Here is a 22027-nt window from a genome sequence, read left to right as displayed (position 1 = left end):
CCATTCACCCAATCGTGTGTTTACCCATGGCAGTGCTTTCTTTATATTTTGCATAGACTCACTTTTGCAATTGCTAAAATACATCTCCTTACTTCCAAACCTAATTTACCTGGAAATACACCATCCAGTATGGAATAAGGGCGAAGAAAACTGGGAGGATTTTCACCAAAGATTTCACTTCCTCCACCTTCTCTTCTGGGAATTTTCCTCCATAGGTCACTTTGGCAACATCCAATAGATTTGGTTTATTGTTTCTGTAAAACAAAAACGATATCAATTGCCAGTGCCAAACAGTATAAGAAGGACCAATGCGCATACCCCAATTCCAGTAAAAGTTGGGATGTTGTAAAAAAGGTAAATAAAAACGGAACCAAACATTTTGCAAATCTCTTTCAATCTATATTAAAGCCAACAAATTACAAAGATATTTAATTTTCAAACCAGTAATCTTTTTTTTTTTTTTTCTCAAATAATCTCATTTTGAATTTAATGCCTGCAACACTTTCCAAGTCATCTGGGTCAGGCTCAATAATAACGTCTCTCACCGTAAAACTGCAAATAATTCATCATCTCTGGTCCATAGAATCTGGAGGAATCTCTGCAAGTAAGCCGCAAACCAACGCTGAATGCTTGTGACCTTCGATCCATCAGGCTGGCATCATTGTGTAAAAGATACTGCTGCGTGGGTCCAGTGTGACCACTGACAGTTAACACAGTTCATCGCTACATCTACAAGTTAAAATGCTACCGTTCAAAGCGAAAAGCCATATGTCAACACCACCAAGAAACAAGCTCGCCTCTCTAGGCCAGAGCTCATCTGAGGTGGACCAATGCAAAGTGGAAAAGTGTCCTGTGGTCTGATGAGTCCACATCTGAAATTGTTGGAAATCATGTGCATTGTGTCCCACGGGCCAAAGAGAAAAAGAGTAACATGCCAGCTGTCCAGACCTGTCTCCCCACTGAAAATGTCTGACTCATTATGAAGGGCAAAATATGACAACTGGGACTATAAACCAGGCTTCCCCTATTCTAGTCCTCGTGGGGTGGAATCCTGCAGGTTTTAGATGTTTCCGTCCTCCAACACACCTGATTCTAAAGATCAGGATCGTTCATCAGGCTTCTGTAGAGCTTGTTGATAAGCCGATGAATCAGGTGTGTTGGAGGGCAGAAACATCTAAAGCCCGTAGGACTCCGGCCCTCAAGGACAAGGACTGGGAAGTAGACTGTTGGGATACCCAAGGTGTACAACAAGTAAGAGTGGTCAAGAATGCCAGTGAATAAAGGTTCAGCAATTATTGTTCTCAGTTCCCAAACACTTAAGTATTGTTAAAAGGAAAGGTGATATACCACAGTGGTAAACATGACCCTGTTGCAGCTATTTTAGAATGTGTTGCAGACATCAAGAGTGAATTTGCATACTGTTGTAGAGACATGTTAGCTTTGTTACATTAATGCAGTCAATTGATTAGAACTTTCATTTCGTTATTCGATTAAGATGTATCATGCTAATCTTTGCAAACAGACAAGAGTGACGCATTACCGCAATAAATCAGGCTCCTTGGGTTTCGAGGAGCAAAAAGCGAAGCTCAGTATCTTGAACATATCGGTGAAAGCACTGCCATCAGCAGGCTTGGTGATAAAAACTGTGCGGCCCAGGAGAAAAACAAGGAAGGAAATCCCAAGGCACACAGTAGGAATGATGTAGCCAAGCTCAAAGCTGAAATTTTGCTGGATGTAGGCCACACCTCCCAGTGACAGGATGGCACCTAGGTTAATGCACCAGTAGAACCAATTGAAGAATCGGCGGGTGGCCTCCGGTCCCCTGTCTTTGACCTATTCGAAAAACAAAGTGTCACTGTTACACATACGGCACACTGGGACTAATAAATCATAAAAGCAACCCATCTCCTCTAAAACATTAACTGCCCAAGTTGCAAGCAAGTCAAATAGTAGTTGTTGCATTGGGCAAACAAGAACAACAAACATCTTCAGTTTATTGTAAATCAAATAAAGCTTCTGGGGTCTTACTGTACTCAAAAAGACAATGATAGCATAATCAGTAACAAAAACGGAAAACTGTACATTCGGTTAACTGTGCAAGCTAATGATAATATTCTTGTGACAGCAGTGACCCACGTGGAGCTACTCCTTTGGAGAAAACAATTCGATTATTATCTATATGTGATGAAGTGGAGGAACAACAAGAGGCAGTGGTTCAGAGTTACATTATTGCTTTCATGTGGACTTCATAAATTTACTCTGACCACAAAATAATCAGTCATACTAACTACTGGCACAACTTCTAATTTGTAGGTGGTGCGAAGTTCGTTATCTCTTCACGGAGTTTGTTATTTTCCAGTGGTGTTACTTAACACAATATATGTAAATATAAATACAAATGTACATGTTATGTATTCTGTTGTTGCCATCAATTAAAGATGGAAAAATGAATAATTATATGACAGTTAGACTGACTAGACAGAAGGGATTCCAATTCAACCAGATGTTATTTTCACTAGGCTTCAGGTTAAACAGAAAACAAGTCAGATAATATTTTAGAGAAAAAACAAAGTTCATAAACCAATTTTAATCAGTTAAACACAAATATCGGACTGATCTCTGTCTATGGTTATGTTTTGAATGTTGTGATACCCAAGATCCAATTGTTTCTCTTTTGTTTCCGTGCAGTATAAGGATCCTATTTGAAGCAGTGTGTTGGTTCATGATCAAAAGCATCAACAAACACCAAGTCAGAAACATGTAATAAGCATTGGAGCAGCCGATCTGAGTTAATGCTGAGCCCTCCTGTGGAAATGTTCTCATGGCTGGTGTGATGATTTTGTTTAGAAAGACAATTACTGTTTTCTTTAACATTTTGTACGCATTTTTGCAGCAAAGTTTTTCCCGCCATCATAATGGCCATGTTTTTTACATGCTCTTTTCCCATGTACGCTATGGGTGTGCTTGTGAATGTGTTTGTGTGTGTGTGTGTGTGTAAAATACAATTAACTGGCTGTGGTGATGAAGGATGTGCTTGTCTAAGTGAACCCTCATGGCAAAGATAAAATAAATCACATGTCTGGCTACATTACGTCTGACTGCATTCCCAATTATGCAGGCCCACAGCAAAAGACTGATCCCATTTAGAGACAATACAACAAATATTTAGTGTAAAATCACAAATTCTTCATACTATACCTGATCTGCCCCAAACGGAGTGATGTTTGACTTGACCGACCCGACACCCAATGCGATTAAAAAAAGTCCACTGTAAACTACAGGGCCACAATAGGGTGCACGGATGGGGCAGGTCACATTGCTGGGAGGGGTACTGTTTGTGCTGAGACACTCGGCAGGTTGCACTGGAAATGCTGCCTCTTCTCCACATACATTTACTCTCGTGTCTTCATTTGAAATGAAAGGGAAAAATAGAATACCTATGAAGTATAAAATCAAACTTGAGGCAATAGTCCAAAACTTTCCAAAGTATGCATCAGCCAGCCAGCCTCCAAATGGGGATATCAGGTAAGTTACCCCCATGAACATCAGAGGAGCCTGGCTGGCTTGTGTGCCCTCCCAATAGAAAGGACTACTATTTAAAAAGAGGACAAGGTTGGATGTGATGCCATAGAATGCAATCCTTTCCAATGATTCGGCCAGCAAGATAGCAGCACATGCTAGTCTTCTTCCCTGGAAAATTGATGGGGGTGACGGTCTCACATTTGTCCCATTTTCCGAGTCCAAGAGAGGGGTGCTCTCGTTGGTAGACTTGTTGAGAGCCATCGTCTACTGAACTGATAGCTTCCTCCTTCCTTATACAGAGTTCAGTCCTGCAACGAAGAGTATATGCATTATTTATTTATAATAATGATGATCAAGTCAACTCGAACTGTTAAACAGCGTCATGAAACAATCTAAGTAGCCTAGTTGAATGAAACACGATACATCATCATCTCAAGTTCATGTTGGCACATAACAGTCGTCAACTTGTTATAAACCGTAAGCTAACTTTAGCATACTGACAGTTCAATACGAGTTCAGGTGTACATTACCTTCAATATTACTGACACGCGCCCAAGGGGTCTGTTATCTCCATGAACCTTTACGGTGTTTATCCTTCAAATGTTTACTTGTCAATGGAGAACTGGAAGTCGACCAAAAGTGTCACAGCACTACCCCGTGACACACGAGCAGTCAACAAGCTGTTGGATTTGCGCGTGGTTCGAGAAGCGATGTATAATACAAGCGCTGCGCTGTGCTTCCTGCTGGGTCGTACATCCATGTCGTATGTGTATCTGCTAAGACGCCTCTGACGCCACAGAATCGAAATGAGGAAGTGGAACTTCCAAGTTTACACGCATACACGTTTTTTAACGTCGCCACTTTTGCTGCCGCGATAAACTCGCAAGAAACGCCGAGCGTTCAAATGTTTGTTCGCCGACTGATTAGTGTGCAGTTTTGAAGGGGGAAAACCAAAACGTGACATTATTCGCCCTCACTCACTGTTTCTAGGGAACCATAACCGAGACGGACACAAACAGTTCAAGTAAATTCCCAAGTAATGAGCAGCCACCAGGAAACGTGTTCAATCAGGCTGGTTTGTCTGCAGTACTGTATTAGCACACACAGGTTATCTCCCTCCTTCATGTTTACTGACGCGTATGCGTGTATACTAGGCTACTATTATTGGGGGGGAGAAAAATGAAATTACTTTTTCTCGCTTGTCTCGAGCCCAAATCAGGGAACCATACCACAGCTGAGCGAATCAGGTAATTGACCCCTTTTACAGTAGTTACATTTTTCAGGTGATACTTTGATAATTCAGGTGAACCCGGATTAATTAAGCAATGGAGCAGAGCTCACGAGTTAACTCAGGCAGCACCATGCATGTTAAGTTGGTTTTTCTACTCTGCTACTGCTTCTTGTGCTTCAGATTGTCACTGTTTCAGCTAAGACAAAGAGTGTACGGAAGTGCTTCAAAAATCAGGGGAACTTTTATTATCGTAATCTACCCAACAGGCACTCTAATAAGAATAACCTCCGGCTGGCAAATTAATTCATAACCGCTTGAACCTAACCACTAACGTAAATATAGTTAGTACTGTAGTGTGACTTCATGTTGACAGACCAACATTTTTAACTAGCATTAACGCATCTGCACAATTTTTGCCAGCTGAGTCTTTTGCATCATTGAGGATGAATGTTGTTTTTTGCAGAATTGTTTCGCTAATTTAAAGTAACACAACAGCATCAGAAGTGGATTTAAGCTTTTTTTTCTTTTATTTATTTTTTTAAATGCTGAAGGTGGACTTTCTGGTAATTTTTTGGGTTATTGTCCCTTGTATAATCTAAGAGCACTTGAACTTCAGGGCACAAACTGATTGCAGAACATCCACTTTTAGGATTTTCTGGTAGACAGCAGAATTCATTTATGTATTACCGTAATCTCAGCAAGTAATGCAGGTCCTGCATGAGAAGCTTGAAACCTTTGTTATTATTTTGCCCAGTGCATTTCTTCTGGTTGAGCCTGAACACTGACCTTTAATGGAGTCCAGTAAGGCCAGTATTTCTTTGAATGTTGTACTGGGATCTTTTGTGACTTCCTTGGTTAGTCGTCATTTCACTCGACAGTAATTTTGGTTGGCCGCAGTTAACTCATGATTTAACAAGGAGGGAGATTATTTTATCACATAGGTGCCACATAGGTTTGGACTTTTGTTTCTAACCAAAAATCGTCATTTATATGCTGCATTTTTATAAATTAGTTGTCTTTGTGCAACGTTAAGATTGCCTTGATGACCCAAAACATTTAAATGTGATCAATATTTGAAGAAAATGTATAATTCTTTTCTATGGAGCTGTACATATTTAATTCCCCGTATTTTTAGGTCCTACATTGAATCAGCAGGACACACATGTGAGCTCAAGCATGCAGAGGAATTTGAATCGTCTTCTGACGTGGCAAACCTGTTATCACGAAATCCTCAATTCGAGGGTGCGCTGGCCATTCATCTATTCAAAGCAGGCCGACTTCTGCTAGGTAAAATGCACGTTTCCCTTTCACTCTATTGTGTCATCCAGTATAACCATCAAAAAGATCAGGAAACACGTTTCCTTTCCCATATCCGCCTGAACAAATCTATTTTTGTGTAACCTTCAAAACAGACATCCACGTACCCTTTGGCATTATCTTTGGTGGAACAGACATCAATGAAGATGTGAAAGTTGAGACGAGACGCGCGGTTATGGAAAAAGTTCTACATAAAGCACGGTGATATTGGCCCATTTTCATGTGAATCTATGATTCTCATCTTTGGTTTGATACATCACACAAAATGTTCTCAGTTGGCAAAGAGTAAGTGGAAAAATAGGTGATGCGCCTCGCAAATCTTGTTCCTGGAGCTGCAATACATTGCCTTGTCTAAGTAATGGGTCAGAAAAGCATGAGAGCTAGAGTTCATTTTTCTTCATCGATTTCATTTAAAGTCAGTATTATTTTCTTTGGTATTTAATCATCTTTTATTGTGTTCAGACAAAAACAGACAGATGATATGTCGTGCAAATTCTAAGTGGTCCGTGTAAAGTTTGGACAGGAAGGAAGAAAACTTCCTTCTAGTACTCTGACATGCAAACCTTGGTTATGAAATGCTCTCTTCTCTATTAGCCTATTGGCCTCTTTATGGAATTCCCCATTAATATTATTTTTTTGTTTCCTTCTATCGACTGAATTTGTGTTTCGAAACTCAAACAAATTCCACCCAAGAATTTTACCATTGGTGTTTACTTCCATTTCATCTCCTGTTGGAATTGCTACTTTTTTATTTTTTTTATTTTCATTGCTAATTTATGACCAAGTAATGTACAGAAATAACAAATAATAAAATGTGTTCTTTGAACAGGTTTGCAGTTGCATTTACAGACAAACTGAAAAAGGATGCGCAGCTATATTTGGTAGGGTTTTATTTTTTGAATCCCATTGGACTGTCTGCAATGTTTAAAGTGCAGTAATTGCTTCAGTGCTATTCTTTGGCCGATGGGTCTTTTGTTTGCCCAACCAGTTACAATTATTTCACTCTTAAAAAGACGATCTATTCATGTGCTAAATTATTCACAACACGGTTTACTGTCTGTCTGTATACATTATCTTTCATGCTCCCACAAAGTCACAACTAACATAAATATGTAACTAATATGAATGCCAAAGATGGTATTTTAATTTGGATAAAATGTAGAACTTTAGACTACTCATAGCACATTACAAGGCACTATATAGTGAAAGAAAAATGCTGTTTATTTATTTATTTGTATTTATGGCGCGTCAACAAACAGCAGGAGCCTGACAACTTCAATAAAAATAACAGAAGGTTCTTTTATTGCACAGACAATGGGCTGCATACCCCATGCCAATCTGGCATTAAAGCAATATTACATTTTATTTTCCGATTACATTCGAGCAATAAATTGCAAATTGAGGCTTGCGGCATGTTTTATCTGTCATTTAGTGCTAGCAGTCGCTTGACTGGACACACATTCACCCGTTTTCCTAGACGGGGGGAAAAAAAATAAAAAAATAATGGATCCGGTGTGATAAGTTGGCCGTTTTATTTTCCATCTACTCTTGATTTATTCTGTAGAAATTCCAATTATGCTACCAAGGTTTATCTTTTTTAAAAGACAAATTTAGCCTGAAAATCTTGACAGTACAAGATAATTGCCCTGCCTGTCGTTTCATTCACACATAGTATGACGCAGTTACTGTACTTAATGTTAAAGCGATCTAAACGCAAATGCAGAAATAATGCAAAGTAGTCTTATTTTCTGCCGAGTGCTATTTTAACTTATTTTTTTTTCCTTCCCCTTGTGACCCTCACCCCACCCCGAAGCACTCCCAGAGCAGCAAAATCTCTGTTCAGCCGCAAGGTAAGTTAGAACATTCATGTCAGACATCTGCATCTCTGACTCACTCAGGTCCTGCATTAATCATCTCATATTCACATTTTTCCTCTCATCATTCTTTTACCGATGTTAAGTTGCAGACTTACGTTTGGATAGCATGCCATGGCGTGGCCAGACGTCCTAATTTAGGCAGGATAGTCCTAATTTTCAGTGAAGTGTCCTGCGACCCGCAGTCCGGGCAAAGCAGCCATAGAACGTCACGCGGGGACGCAAAAGCACAAAAGCAAGAGCGAGCGGCAAGTGCGTCATTATTGGAGACATTTTTTCCTTATTTACTTTTCAAAATAAGTTCTGATTTGTGGCACCTTGGACTATTACAGAAGCATGTCACTGCTTAGTGGTTTAAAAACATGGTACTGCAAACTAAATAGTAAAAGTAATGTTGGGCTGCAACCGTTGAGTATATCACTGTTTGAGTATCCGATTGAAAATTCTGTTGAATCATTGTGTATTTGGATAATCTATGTTTTTACTTAATACATTTCACTTCACTTCACTAATGGATCAGTCGGTTTGCTTTTTCATGTAATCACACATACGCGATCGACGGAGAGGGTTATGGAGGTCCTGCTGTGCTCTCCGCCTCCCGAGTTCCCCACTCAGTGCTTAATTAAAGCATTTTAGGAAGCAGAGGGAAAATGCAAAAGCCTCCGGTAGCAGCAACCACTGTTTATATATACGGAACAATTAATAGTATGGTAACGAGTTGGCAATCAGTGATTTCCATAAATAACATTTGGCAGTTGTGCACTGGGCACATTAAACACCTGTTCACAGTTTTGTTATTGCCACTTGGTCAATTTAACCTTTCATTTATTGTTTCAATTGTTTGCACCACCAGATGGATATTGTTATTGGTTGTACCATCTGACAGTAATCATTTACAACATGAAATATGCTTGGTCATTCGTCTCAATTGTTTTTGAGATCTTGTTCAAAATGTTCAAAATTCTACCAAAAGTTATATATTAAAAACACATTTTATTAACAATTCCTAAGTGTTTACTGAATAGGTTCCTAAAGAGATTTGTTTGACCCCAGGATAGTTTTTTTTTTTTTTTTTTTTCTCCGAACAGAACCTAATCCGGGTTCTTCAACCAACATCAGATTGCTGGCTCAACTCCTGCAATAACAAATAAAAAATGTTTTTTAATCAAATTCACATGGAGCTTACCTTAACTTCCTCTCTAATTTAGCCACTTGAGGGACCTGGCCCACTGATGGCAGTCCATCAAGGGTCAAGGGTCACAGAAGCTTGCTACTCGGGTCTTGAAAGAGATTGCTCTTTTGTTGAGTCAGGGGGACTTCAGCCGCTCAAGGCTCCAGTTACAGGGTTAGGTTTAGCTTGAGCATCACTCGTGGCTCTAAAGACCACCTTGAATACAAAATTTGTGGAAGATGATGTGAAACAATCATTTGCTTTCATGAAGGATATTTCTGTATGATGCGTGAGAACACTTTGGCGTGGAGGTCCGGTGTCCAGCGACTCTTCTACCATCGTTATCGATCACATTGTTAATAAATTGGCCTTTTTCGTCTGTTAAAATTGCAATTAATTTGAAACTGAATTTTGGCATGGTGTTGTTTTTGAAGTAGCAATTCTGGGTATCGTACCAAATTGAAGGAAGCAGTGTTTGGTAACTCAAACATTTTTTTTTTTCCCCTGAAACATAATCATTATTGAGCTGCAAAGGACAGATTCCTTTTTTCCTAGCACACTGAATGTCATGTTGTCTATCTGTTGTTACTGAAACATTAGCAAAATGACTAAAATGACCCAAAAATACAGTACCAAAAGTAAGTCTTTTAGATGGATCAATGATCAATTTAATAAAGAAGGCACAAAAACTTAACACTATTCATGCACATTTAACTGTGATTGAAAACTTTGGTGTGTTGCACCACCTGATGTTTTCAAGTTCAGTGAAATTATCTTAACAAAAACAAAAAAAATGTTTTAGGTCATACTGCCTGACATTCAAATGTGGCAACAACGTACGAGTGATAAATGTTGCCCCAAGCACCCTACCCCATATTAGTGAGAGCTTGTTGCTTAAATGAGTCCTGAGCAAAATTGTGCAACTTCCTGTCTAAGTATATTTCAACATAAAAGTCGCATAATGATCAAATAATGATTGTTTGTATGATGATGTAAGTATAACTGCAAATGCTTTGTACGGGAAATTTGTACTGTAATACACAACTCGTTAATGCATTTTTGATTAGATGTACTTTATGATATGCCTGACTAAACTTTTACTGCTTCATAAAATTTTACATTTTTCCTTATCTACATTATTGTTAAAGGTATTGAGACACAAGCAACAGAGGATTTCAGCTGGTCTGAATTCTTACGGAGATCAGGTACCACTCTCACTTTCTGTTCAGTCTTTGTTTAAAATATATTTTTGTAAACTGTAGGCTTGACTTGGAGGAAATTGCAAATTGAATCGAAATTGCAATATCAGCCAGAAAAATATGAAGTTTGTCTTTCTTCCTAGAATCATTCAGCCCTAATGTGGGCTGTAAAATACGAAATAAAACTTCACAGAATAGCCCTACTCCGGTAAAATTGGTGAATGTATATAATGAGACTGTGAAGAAGAAAAAAATACTGGTGTACTATAATAACAGATGTGGAAAATAATATAGGCCTACAGACCAAGGAAAGCAAACCACAGTTGATGACGGCAACATTTTGAAAGCTGTAAAAACAAAAACAAAAAAAAAGACCCTAAATCAACTGTTATCGAAATCAACAACAACCTCCAGAGGGCAGAAGAGAAGTTGTCATGATCTAAAGGTACTGTTTGCAGAAAAATTCATGATTTCGGAATTGAGGCTACCAGGTTATTATTCAGTGTATATAGTGTTTTGTACACTTGATTAATAGCTCTCCAGCCTCGGGCCATTTGTCACCACACTTCACCACTGGTGCAAGTCATACTAATTGCTCTTATAGTCTCTTCCCCATCTTGGCATCTGACTCACAAGTACTAACCGCTAGTTGTAAGGAAAGGAAGCATATTATGACTTGTTATATTTTTCTTGTTATCATCTAAAATCTACCAGTATGTTTGTACTGTTATAGTATTGTGTTCATGATGATCGTCACTGTCAATATTTATTTGTCATTGGGTGAATGATTGATTTTGACCAGTTGAAGTGTTCATGACATCCTCTATTAAACTTTGACCAGAGTGCTAAACGTGAACGGTATATATACTCTTAAACATCTGGTCTTTTTGTTTACCGCAAATGTTGAAAGGCAGCCTGATAAAAAAATAAAAAATCAATAAATAAAATCCGTTGCAGCAGGGCTCACTCCACCGTGCGTTTTTGGATTGGTTTCGCTGGTCATTCATCCGTTGCGAGTGACATCAATGAATCATTGTTCAACTGACTGGACGAAGGAGGACATTTTACTTCAGCCTTCTCCTCTGACAGCAGTCTTGCCTGAATGATATTATTGTATATGAAACGGTGTGGGTCATAATTTCCCAAAGGCGCACATTTATTAGGAGTTTGGACATACAGTACGTTTGCCGTTCAGGTCCAGTTTAACGCATGGGGACATAATTATGCACTTTATGTTACCGTGTTGATGTAGTTAGTGATTCATATAAATGGAACTACAATGTCAGTTATTTAAACTATTTTGACCGTGTGTATGGCACTATTTAGAACAATAGAAATAAGTCAGGCACTGACACATTGTAAATCTATATGGTCTGGTTTCTCATTTGTGAATCAGTCTGTCCTTTTAATAAGTTGTTTCGGATTTTGTTTAGTATGTCAAAACATGCAAACAAATCTCCCATGGGGGCTGAAATGTTCATGTTAACAACCAAGACAAACACTTGAACTTGTCTACACGGTGTTTTACCTGATTACAGCATTTCATATTTGTCGCAGTGCCAAAATGTCTCTTAAAGTGACGTAAGGTGTCGTTTTTTTTTTTTTAAAAGTCCTTGCAAACCATATTGCATGATTGGGGAGCGAGGGAGAGATTAATTTTAGCAGTTCAAATAAGGACCACTTTCATGCGCACACATACCCAATCTAATCTTCTGTTCAGCGCATCAGGGGATTGTTCAAAAAGCTCCTCTGAAGTCAAAGGCAAGCAAACAAAAAACAGAGCTCAGTGAACTGCACAAAAGTGTGTGTGTGTGTGTTGGGGCCGGGGGGTGTTGCGACTGGCATATTAGATTATGTTTACAATTTTTCCTTGAGATAATTAATTGTGGCAACGTTTTTACTCGTTCTGACAGGTCTCCGTTATATTTCCAACTCTTACCTACTCCCAGTTGTAGATTTTGGAGATATACTACAGCTACAAGTTTATACCGTAGAATAGCTTCAAAAACTCTGCCCCAGCAAATAGTTTTGTCACCGGTGCTCCCTTAACACTCACCTCTATGAATTGTACTTCTTGGTTAATTGGCCCTCTCTTCACTCACGCAGACAAATTCACTGGCCCATGTTTACCTATAAAAACACTCACTGGCAAGATCCGACCTTATCTTTACTCTCTACTCACTGTGAATACCATCACCCACACTTTTCATTCCAGCAAATTGTATTAACCCTTTTGTTCCAAAAGTGTTGTGACTTTGTTTTGGTTTGGGTCATAAGTGACTTTTGGGGGGGTTGAGTCGTAAGCCAGTTTTACATGGAGACGTTTTAGTCACTCTGATTGAAATAATTGAATGAAGATCTCCGCTCACCTGTTTACATGTGACGTGATCCATTCCGATCTTCCGTTTATACGCTCCCCCGTTTAATCGGATCAACCCCGCGGCAGGTCGCGGGACACACGGACATTGATCGCGTGATTTTTAAAGATGAAGTTCATCGGTCGTTTAGCACAGTAGTTGTGATCGTGTTGCCACTTTTATTGAAGCAACATCTTGATAAAAACAAGTTTTGAAGTGCTTAAAACCAATTCCTGTGATTCCGAATGAAATTCCATTCGGGTTCAGCCTTTTTCATTCCGATTGAGGTGTTTATATGGAGCATGTGATTCCGTTTGGCCGTTCGGATTCAGTCTGATCGGAATTCATGGCTCCGTGTAAACCAGGCTAGAGGCTCAGTGTGATGACGTTGATGTTGTCAATTACATCTTTGTGATGATTTTTGCTTGTGCTATGCAGATGCTGTGTCACTTATGATGATGCTGATGTCGAGTCTCTCTTAGTTTAGTCTAGTCCAGGGATGTCCAAACTTTTTCATTTGAGTGCCACATACAGAAAATCAGAATGATGGAAGGGCCACGTAATGTTATGAAGAGAAATTGTGTTTAGTCCTAAAAAAAATTGCACAAATAATTTATTTGTGCTTTTGCATATTTAGAAAAATGCTACAGTACATAAACTAATTTATTTGTGATATGGCAGTAGGCTTATTATAGTTTTGGAATTTTGTATTTTAGTTTTTATTTCGTTTTGAGTTTTGTTTTTTAAATTCAGTTAGTTTTAATTAGTTTTCAGGGTGGTTCTGTTAGTTTTTATTAGTTTTAGTCCTTTAATAAATGCTTAGTTTTAGTTTAGTTCGTTTCAGTATTAGTTTTAGGTTGTTGTTTATTTTTTTGTTTATTTTTTTTATTTTTATTTTTTTGTGTGTGTGTGTTTCTGTAAAGCGCTTTGTGACAGATAAGGCTGTTTGAAAGCGTTATATAAATAAAGATGACTTGACTTTTTCTGGTAGTAGAATTTGGGTGTTTTTGGGTGTCAGTTGACGTGCTTTCCCATCACACATGCCAATGGAAGGACTTCCCTAAGAGAATGAGGGGCTCCACTGACAATAGGCTCCAAGGATCAGGGTCAACGCCCAGACTCCACGCTGTCACGTTTAGATCCTCTTTAATGGCTTTAAAGTATTGCCTCATCCTCCTGATCTGGACTTAACTGGCAGCTGGGGATTTCTCCTGACTGTCATGGTACTTTTAACATGCGCATGTGTGAGTTTGTGCTATCATAATCGTGTGGGCTATTTACAATTAAGGCACTCTTGCCATAATCAAAGGAAATATTTATCACTTTCAAATAATAATAGGCAGACATTTATTGCATCTCTGACACACAATGAGCTTGTGTTTGTAAATTATTGTTGCAATGAACCAAAACACAAGAAAGTCCATGTGCCAGCTATCCATCTTGTATTTATTTCTGACAAAGTTGAATAGTAATCTAACTCAAACATTAACTCTTTGACTGCCAAAGACGTTGAATAATGATTAGTGAAATTACGATGAATTCATTTAGTAGCCACATTGTATATGTAGTAAACGCAAACAATATTCTTTTTGCCTTGAAAAATGAGTTAAAATGCTCAAAAGCGGCGGATTTTTTTGTTTTGTTTTTATAACGTGTGGCAGTCAAAAAAAAAAAAAAAAAAAAAAACTTGTCAAGGGGTTTCTATTGTGTGCAGAATTTGTGCACTGTTATCGCATGACAGCTTGAACACACGACTGTGAAACCAACTGTTTCTAATAACGCATGCAATGTCGCGTGATTCAGGTGTGTTAATGTGTTAATGTGTGCGTACACGTACATGCGCGTCAACCATACTGTGCGGTAGGGGTCTAAGGATTTACGCCTTTTGAAGGTCAGCTGCTGAACAGTCGCCATTGACATTGTTCTCCAGCTGGGCTCTAATCTCTGGATTGCATCCAACATGGGACGCGTTGGCCAAAGAGCTGACTCGGCAGTTTCCTCCAACATTTTGACATCGTCACTTCTTTTCCCGCAATTCAAGGCTGCTGTTGACACTTGTCACGCCGCGGCTGTGTAGTTATGACTTACATTGATTAGGCCACAGCCTTTCCATGTCTCCCAATTTCCCCGCTGAGCATTGCGACTCAGATCAGGGAATTGCGCAAACACATTAGTCACCGCTGTCTTATTTTCTTCGTGACCTTGGGTGATGTATCACTTTCATTACCTGCCAGTACTTGGGATGTTCATTATGCAGTGTTTTGTTATTTTAGCACTGTCGTTCTGCGCCTGGCTTCTTTCCAGGTATAAGTGGCGGGCATGTGGAACGGCTCCACGTCTTCCTGCTGATCTGTGGCCTCAGAAGAGTCAAGGACCCTCTCTATTTGGTCAAGAGTTTTTCAGGTACATCAGACGCTTAAACTTGCTCACCATTCTTTAAAACTTCTGGCACCGCAATCTTTGAACTCAAGTGAATGAGTCTCAGTGCTGTTGTTGTTGTTGTTTGAAATCCTGTTTTCAGGATCACATCATTTAGGGTGACCAAATCTTCAAAATTAAAAACATGTGTACATCACTATCATTTTTTCAAAATCAGACACTATTTTATTTGACTCAGCATTATTGACGCACTAAATTTATGGTACAAAAATGTTTCGAGGTGCCGCATTTTATTTCAGTTTTCTCGCATTTTTTCAAATGTGACACAACAGAAAGATGAAGATGAAAATTGACTTTTGTTTTTCTTACAGAATGGCATCGTGAGAATCCCCAGAATGTGCTTGTTATAATTGGTCCAAGGGTAAGTACACGGTCTCAAATGTCTAGTTGCGTGTTTTTCCTCCAACATTTGTCAAGTGTATCTTTTTCTTTGTGTCGCGACTTTACATATTGCTGCTATCACTCGGAGACGTAGCCAGTGGCCCTCAGGCAGCTGCTAATTGGACATACTGTAGTTGAGATACAGCTTTAAGTATTTAACTGCAATTGTATTCCGCACTGAGCATAACTCTTCGCTTCTTCAAACAGGCTGAAAATCATCAGGCACAGTGCCTGTTCAATTCCCTTTTGTGCAAACTGCCATCTGCTTATTGAATATTTCAGATGAGCACTTACCTAACTAGCCATGTATATAGTAGGGCTCTTCTTTTTTTTTTTTTTTTTTTTTAACCACGGATGGATGCACCTGAATCTGACATGCGATATGACAATGACATAAATCATCAGTTGGTCTGTCTCACAAATCATTTCTGTCCTTTATATTGCATTATTACTTCATGTAAAAAAAAATATCAATAAATAGAGAATTCAATGTTTATGCCGTTTTCCAAAATGAATAGCGTGGTAACGTTAAGTGTCCTGAATTGTGAAGTCACAAAGTCATGCATCCTTGGAATCGCTGTGTCTTCATCTCCTCCCTAACTGCTTGATATGACATTAGTCTTCCATTTGAAATCATAGTGTTAAGTAAAAGTTATTTTTTGCTTCTTGAAAACAACACCATTAGACATGACCAAGGGCTTATCCACTGACTCCTGCCACAGAACAACAACAACAACAAAAAATCCCCTGTGATAAAATGATTCTGTTGAAACAGAGATGTATGATTCATCTTAGCACGCCTGAATCACAGTGAAAGGTTTCATTTCATTGAGAAATGAAAAGGTTTCTATTTTATTAAAGTGAAAATTTGTATGATTGTCTGGCTACAATTGTTTTGTGCTCTCACAATTAAATCAAGATAAGTCATCAACCTGTATAATACGCCGCCCCTAAAGTGACATTGGAGGAAAATGAAGTATGTTTTTCATTGGGATGACAAAACCTTCTAGCTCTAACGAGGAACTTTCTCATTAGGACGAGAAAGTAGTCGGTTGCATACTCGAATGGGAAACTACACTTGCATTTCTGAGTGAGGATCACAGTGCAGGACCTAGTTTGGTTATATTTTCACCTGGGACATTATTATGAGGACATTGTTGCTTTACTTGCAAGTCGTCTCCATTATGTTGTGTCAGACGTCTCAAGTCTTGCAGTCTGCTAAACAAGTTACCGCTTGCATGTAAAGACATTTCTTGTTAGAATGAAAGAAAATTCTCGTTAGGATGACACTTTTATTTTTTTCCTCTTATGTCACTTTAGGGGTTACGTAGTCAAATGAGATAAGCGTGAAATCTGGGGGGGAAAAAAAAAAAAGACTATAGTGACTGTCCCTAGACGCACCATAAATTCACAGGATGCAAAATTCAGGTCAGTTTGTGACTGATGATGCATCTCACTACTCCGTCACTGCAATGCAAACTACATGCTCTTGCAAAGATACTATATATATATATATATATATATATATATATATATATATAAATAAATGTTTTTAATCAGGATCCTTTGTTTGTTACAGTTGATTCTTCTTTGATTATTATGCACTATGATGCAACTCTCAACTGCTGGCACAACTTATAAATGCTAAATCCTCGCTTGTGGTAGGATGTTAAAATGTTGTTTATACTCTTAAATGTGAACTCACTTCTCGTTCGATTTAATTAAACATGGCATACGCTATAATGAAAAAGCTTGCTTGGCAACATCTTTGACCTAAATTGATATGCGACTTTTCCTGAGGTTAAGCTAATGCACACAAATCCAGTGCACGTTGCAATTAATCAGATTGGCCATCCACCCTACCCTGACCCCAATCTCCGAAAAAGACGGGATTTTCAGAAAATGATTTGCTCTTCTGTAGAAGTCATCGTGTCATTGTTTATTTTGTCCTCGGCGCATTCTTAATGATTACGACGCTTTTGTCTCTCTCTCCCAGATCGATCCCGTGCTGACTGATGAAGTGGAAGCTGTTGTGAAGAGGTAAGTGCCCATTTAATTTTCATAGCCAGTTGCACACTATATAAAAGGGATTTGGGAAACTGCTCAAGAAGCGGCTTTGTTTCTCCTGAAATGTTTGACCGCATATGCAGAAAAACAGCAGATCCGGCTACATTATCTCAAAGGAAGCCGAAGTGAGTGCAAATCTGAGGAGTCCGTTTGTCACATCCGCCCACTTTCATGATCTGATCTTTCGGTTTTAGGCCATCAAATTTCACCACAAACCTTTGGTTAGGATTTCACCTGAAGTCAGTGTTGGTCTCACAAGTAGTGCAGCCGCGTTTCTTGCCCTAAGCTTGTCGCCACTGCTCACCGTCATTCACGCTTTTGTGAGCCCTGAGTCACGCCACGACTGAGCTTTGTCACCGCTTCTGCAGAACAGCAGGGGTCTTCTTGGCCCGGGAGAGGAGCCAGCCGGAGCTCCACGCTGCCATGAAAAGGTGCTTTGCTGTGGTCAACAGTTCCATCTCAGAGGGCATGTCGGCAGCCATCTTGGAGGTAAACAACTTATGGGGCCTCGAGGGTAATTGGGGCCGCAAATCACATGATCATATGAAAATATCATCAAGCATTTCACAATCCAAAACTATAACACTGTGATGATGGAGCACAACTGGTAAATCCACTTGATCTTTTCTCAACACACTTAAGACAATCCATTGTAGCCAGCAGTTACAACATACAGTACTATATTGCACTTGTGGAGGAAGCTAGCAATGACCTGCGCTGCGCCCACAACGGCCAGAGAATCTAATTGCTTTGTCCTCCGACAGGCAATGGATCTGGGGCTACCTGTGGTGGCCAGGGACATTCCAGGAAATAAAGCTGTCGTCCAACATGAGGTCACCGGTCTGCTATATTCGTCGCCTCAGGTATACTGCACAAGCAGGCAGCATTGAAGCAACAACTGGCAATGAGCCCGCCGCCTCTTTCTTTTCAAACATTATCATTTCAGTCTGACAGTCTCTTAGTTTCAGCCTTTTTTAACCCAGTTTGTACTTCAATTGTAATTTGTGCAATTCACCAGTGGAGCTAAACTGGGATTGAAAAGTAGTCACTCGTAGTCAAAGGGCTTTGAAATTGGAATACGGCATGGCGAGAGATACTCTATGCAAACAGTAGGAGATAAACCCTCTCCGCGGGTGGCGACCTCATGTGAGCGGAGATGGGCTTGAACCGAAGCGTTTCTCAGTCTGCTGCGTCATTAGGTCCATGGAATGCACCATATGTCAAGTAGCGGTGGCTTCACTAAACATTGATCACGTTTTAATTGGTCTCATTTTTTTCCAAACCCTCCCACCCAGCAGGTCTCTGTGACAGATGGTGGGTAATGGTCTTCAAAGTTGCTAGTTTGTTTTTGTTTTTTTCTAATCCTCATAAGAAAATTGCAAGTGACAGCCATTATAGGATAAGCCGAAAAAAAGTCTCTTGCACTTGATTTGGGCCTGGAGCTCCAAATAGCTCCGTCTTTTTGAAGTATTTACTTATCAATGCAAATACTTTTAGTCTCATGTCTTGTAATATGGCTTTTGTGCTTAAAAACCTCTTCAGGCAACTTCAATGGCAGCTCTCAAGTGGCCATTGGCAGTAAATGAGATGAATTTTGCCTTTATCCCTGCCAGGAATTTGTGCATCAGTCTCAGAGGCTGTTGTCAGATCACGAGCTGAGAGAAAGAGTGATAAGGAACGGGAAAGTCTACGTGGTGAAGCATCACAGCCTGAAACGGGAGAGAGAAACCTACCAGAGGTTGGTGGACACGCTGCACTAAGATCCCATCTCTCAATTCCTCTGTTTACTTTGCATGTCTACACAAACGTGAATATTTTTGTAGGGGATTTGGTCTTTCGCTGGATTTTTCTTTCGTCTCATTTGCACGACATCACATTGTGCTAAGGTTCGTAAACACGGTTGATGTATCTGGATTTGGGGATTTTAGGGACATATTTCATTCATAATAATATACAACCTGCTGTAAACATGTAGCAAAATATTTTTTTTATTGGTACTTGGATCCAAAGGGATAACTGTGAATCAATACAACAGCAAAATGTTTGCTCAAGTCACGTACTTTATACATTTGATATTGTACTATTTATTCAAATTTAATACATAAATGTTGGTGCACTCCATTCTGTCTCTTTATTTGACTTCTAATTGCAATTCTTATTCTGATTTGTATATTGTTTCCACTGTGCACAACCACTTTTTTTTTTTTTTTTTGATGAAGTCAGAACGTGCCTGTTTGAAGGGTTACAACGATTTTCCAAAAGCACAGGGGCAACATTGCTTTGACATACACTATATGTTTTTTTTTGTTGCAGCTGTAAAAAAAATATTTACAATCCAATCATAAAACATAGTTTAGGATAAATTTCTCAATAAGTGTTAACACTCTCGGCCACAATTATTTATTCACAATGGTAAAAAAAGAAAAAGAAAAAAAAGGTAAAATTTTTTATTTATATGTTTTCTTTTTTTTTAATGAATCTACATTTTTACTTTGACATTAAAGTTTACAGCGTTAATGACCTGAATTGTGTTTTTTTCTCATCTAGTAGCATCCTGGATTAAAATACATGGGAACACATTTTAACATAATGCATTTCATACCGCTTAATTTGACTGACATTATGAACACAGTTTTGTACTGTAAAATGCTGTGTATTAAAATTACTCTCAGATCAAAAATAAATAAATAAATACATACATAAATAAATAGGGGAGGAAAACAGTCCAAATGCATTTCAAATTTATAGTGGGTTAACAAAATACACATTTTCTAGAGAAAAAGAAAAATAATGGCTTCTAGCTCTGCATGTGCCTATCATATGGATTTCAAACCCATGTGGGTTCTGTATTATTTCATTTTATAAGCTCTGCAATGCCTGCAAGGTATGTCGGTCATTAGGAAGTGCAAACATTTAAAGAAATGGATATCCACATGCAGCATCGCATTTGGTGGCTTTTTCATTGTGTAAAGTAGGATATGGGCTCATTTCTTCAGTATTAACAGTATTATACAGCATGTGTACAGTACAGCTAAAAGGCCTTGGCAGGTACTGAAAAGGATTGTGGGGGTTTTTTGTTGTTTTTTTCGTCCGTCTCATGTTTGTCAAAAAAGGCATTGAGGTGATCAAAGCCACATTTTCCGCAATGTGAGATCTGATCAGACTCACTATTATACGCCGTCCCGGGTCTCCGCAACGGGCGCTTGGGGTCCCTCCTCGCAACCGTCTTCCTTCCCAACCCAGTGGATGCCACGTCCGTTCTCCCTTTGCGAGAGATACGGCGAATGCTGGTGCTCCATTGAGGAAAAGGTGGTGAAGTGGACTCGCTTCCTCTTGCTGGTTGGCGAGTGGAGCGACTCCGCCGGCAACGGTTTGCTCCTGAAGGCGCCCGCGCAGCCAATAGGAGAGTCTGTGACTGGTGCCAGGCAACTGGGCCTTCTGGACAGCGAAGCGCTTTTATCGGGCCCAATGTCTATCACGGTGGTCATCGTCTGCGAGTCTTGTTGAACGGGACTTCCCGGGACGCTCATCACCAGTTCGGCATCTGTACCGAGCCACACCCAGTCATGCCTGTGACCTGTCGGCTCCTGGCCATGTGACGGAGACTTCTTATGTCTGAACTTCACGACATATGATATACAATTTACAAGAAAGACCATGATGGCCAAGCAAAAGACTCCCAAGAGAGCATACATACCAATCTCTAAGTCTGTGAGGGGTCTGTTTGTCAACATATCTTCCTCGCCACTGATCTCGACCTCCACTGACTCTTGTCCAGGAACAACAATTTTAGTGGGAATATTATTGGAGTTGACCAGGTTACCGGGAGCCTTCACGGTACTTGTGAAACGAACGCTGTCCACTATCATATTGTCGGAGCCGTATGCTTTGCTGCTCACCAAACTGATGTTGACCGTGCTGGTGGGACTGCTCCCCGAAGTGCCTGGTTTCCCCACACCTCCAAGGCTGCCGCTGGTCATGAACGTCCTCTCCGTTGATTTGATTGTGGTCTTGGCCAAGGGGCTCTCGTCCCTCGCCGACGTTGTGAGGCGCAATGAAGGAACCTGCGACGGTCTCCTTTTCTCCCCGTCACTCTCCATCTCCTCCCCGTCACTTCTGAAGTCCCCGGCGTTGTTCTTTTTTTCTGTGCTTTTGCTGTCAGAATTTCGGCTGTTGCTGTTGTCCGGCCGTCGACTTTTCATCTGAAACTTCACCTTGAGGCTGCCATTGCCCACAGCTACAGTGCTTTTACGTTTAGACTTCTGGCAAGCCTCGCAGATAGACATTTCCACTCGGACCAGAACCCCTTCGCCCTCTCCCTCTGCCACCGCAGCTGGTGGGGTTCCGCGAACTGACACCACGGCCTGATCCAAGGATGACACCGTCACGCGGTAAGAGGCAGCATCATAGATGTCGAGAGGTGTCTGGCTGCCATCGCTGAACTGGACCCATGCGCTGACCATGGCTTC

The 22027-nt window shown here is 39.9% G+C and overlaps 3 protein-coding genes across 6 annotated transcripts in view; 1 reads left to right on the top strand and 2 right to left on the bottom strand.

The window, feature by feature from the left end:
- slc15a4 (solute carrier family 15 member 4) overlaps positions 1–9329 on the bottom strand; it is a 23882-nt gene extending 14553 nt beyond the window's left edge. Inside the window, exons 1-4 of one of the 2 annotated variants that reach the window (XM_077521429.1) lie at positions 9131–9329; positions 3199–3830; positions 1541–1833; positions 110–254 (exon numbers count right to left, since the gene is read on the bottom strand). In XM_077521429.1, the coding sequence (XP_077377555.1) occupies positions 110–254; positions 1541–1833; positions 3199–3783 (1023 nt within the window). In that variant the 5' untranslated portion in view covers positions 3784–3830; positions 9131–9329. Of the gene's footprint in view, positions 1–109; positions 255–1540; positions 1834–3198; positions 3831–4052; positions 4524–9130 lie in introns of those variants that run through there. The other variant, XM_077521428.1, reaches the window with a different exon arrangement.
- On the top strand, positions 4275–20078 carry glt1d1 (glycosyltransferase 1 domain containing 1). Of its 2 annotated transcripts, XM_077521430.1 has the most exons (12): positions 4278–4769; positions 5889–6040; positions 6166–6271; positions 6900–6951; positions 7884–7920; positions 10264–10320; positions 14976–15074; positions 15422–15471; positions 17488–17531; positions 17927–18047; positions 18323–18421; positions 19172–20078. In XM_077521430.1, exons 1-12 carry the CDS (start codon positions 4702–4704, stop codon positions 19316–19318), a joined length of 1032 nt encoding a protein of 343 aa, XP_077377556.1. In that variant the 5' UTR covers positions 4278–4701; the 3' UTR covers positions 19319–20078. The 2 variants fall into 2 exon arrangements, with proteins under 2 accessions (XP_077377557.1, XP_077377556.1); XM_077521431.1 differs by lacking the exon at positions 10264–10320 and having other exon boundaries at positions 4275–4769.
- LOC144018831 (transmembrane protein 132D) overlaps positions 19560–22027 on the bottom strand; it is a 30381-nt gene continuing 27913 nt past the window's right edge. For both annotated transcript variants that reach the window (XM_077521426.1, XM_077521427.1), the window contains exon 9: positions 19560–22027. In XM_077521426.1, the coding sequence (XP_077377552.1) occupies positions 20729–22027 (1299 nt within the window). In that variant the 3' untranslated portion in view covers positions 19560–20728.

This window comes from Festucalex cinctus, chromosome 5, assembly GCF_051991245.1.
Source record: "Festucalex cinctus isolate MCC-2025b chromosome 5, RoL_Fcin_1.0, whole genome shotgun sequence".
Classification (NCBI taxonomy): domain Eukaryota; kingdom Metazoa; phylum Chordata; class Actinopteri; order Syngnathiformes; family Syngnathidae; genus Festucalex; species Festucalex cinctus.
This window is presented reverse-complemented; position numbering and strand designations above follow the sequence as displayed.

Coding starts and splice junctions, on each gene's coding strand:
- glt1d1 (XM_077521430.1), top strand. CDS start 4,702: ATGAAATTACTTTTTCTCGCTTGTCTCGAGCCCAAATCAGGGAACCAT. Junction 15,075..15,421: donor TTTGGTCAAGAGTTTTTCAG/GTACATCAGACG, acceptor TTTTTCTTACAG/AATGGCATCGTGAGAATCCC. Junction 17,532..17,926: donor GTGGAAGCTGTTGTGAAGAG/GTAAGTGCCCAT, acceptor CCGCTTCTGCAG/AACAGCAGGGGTCTTCTTGG.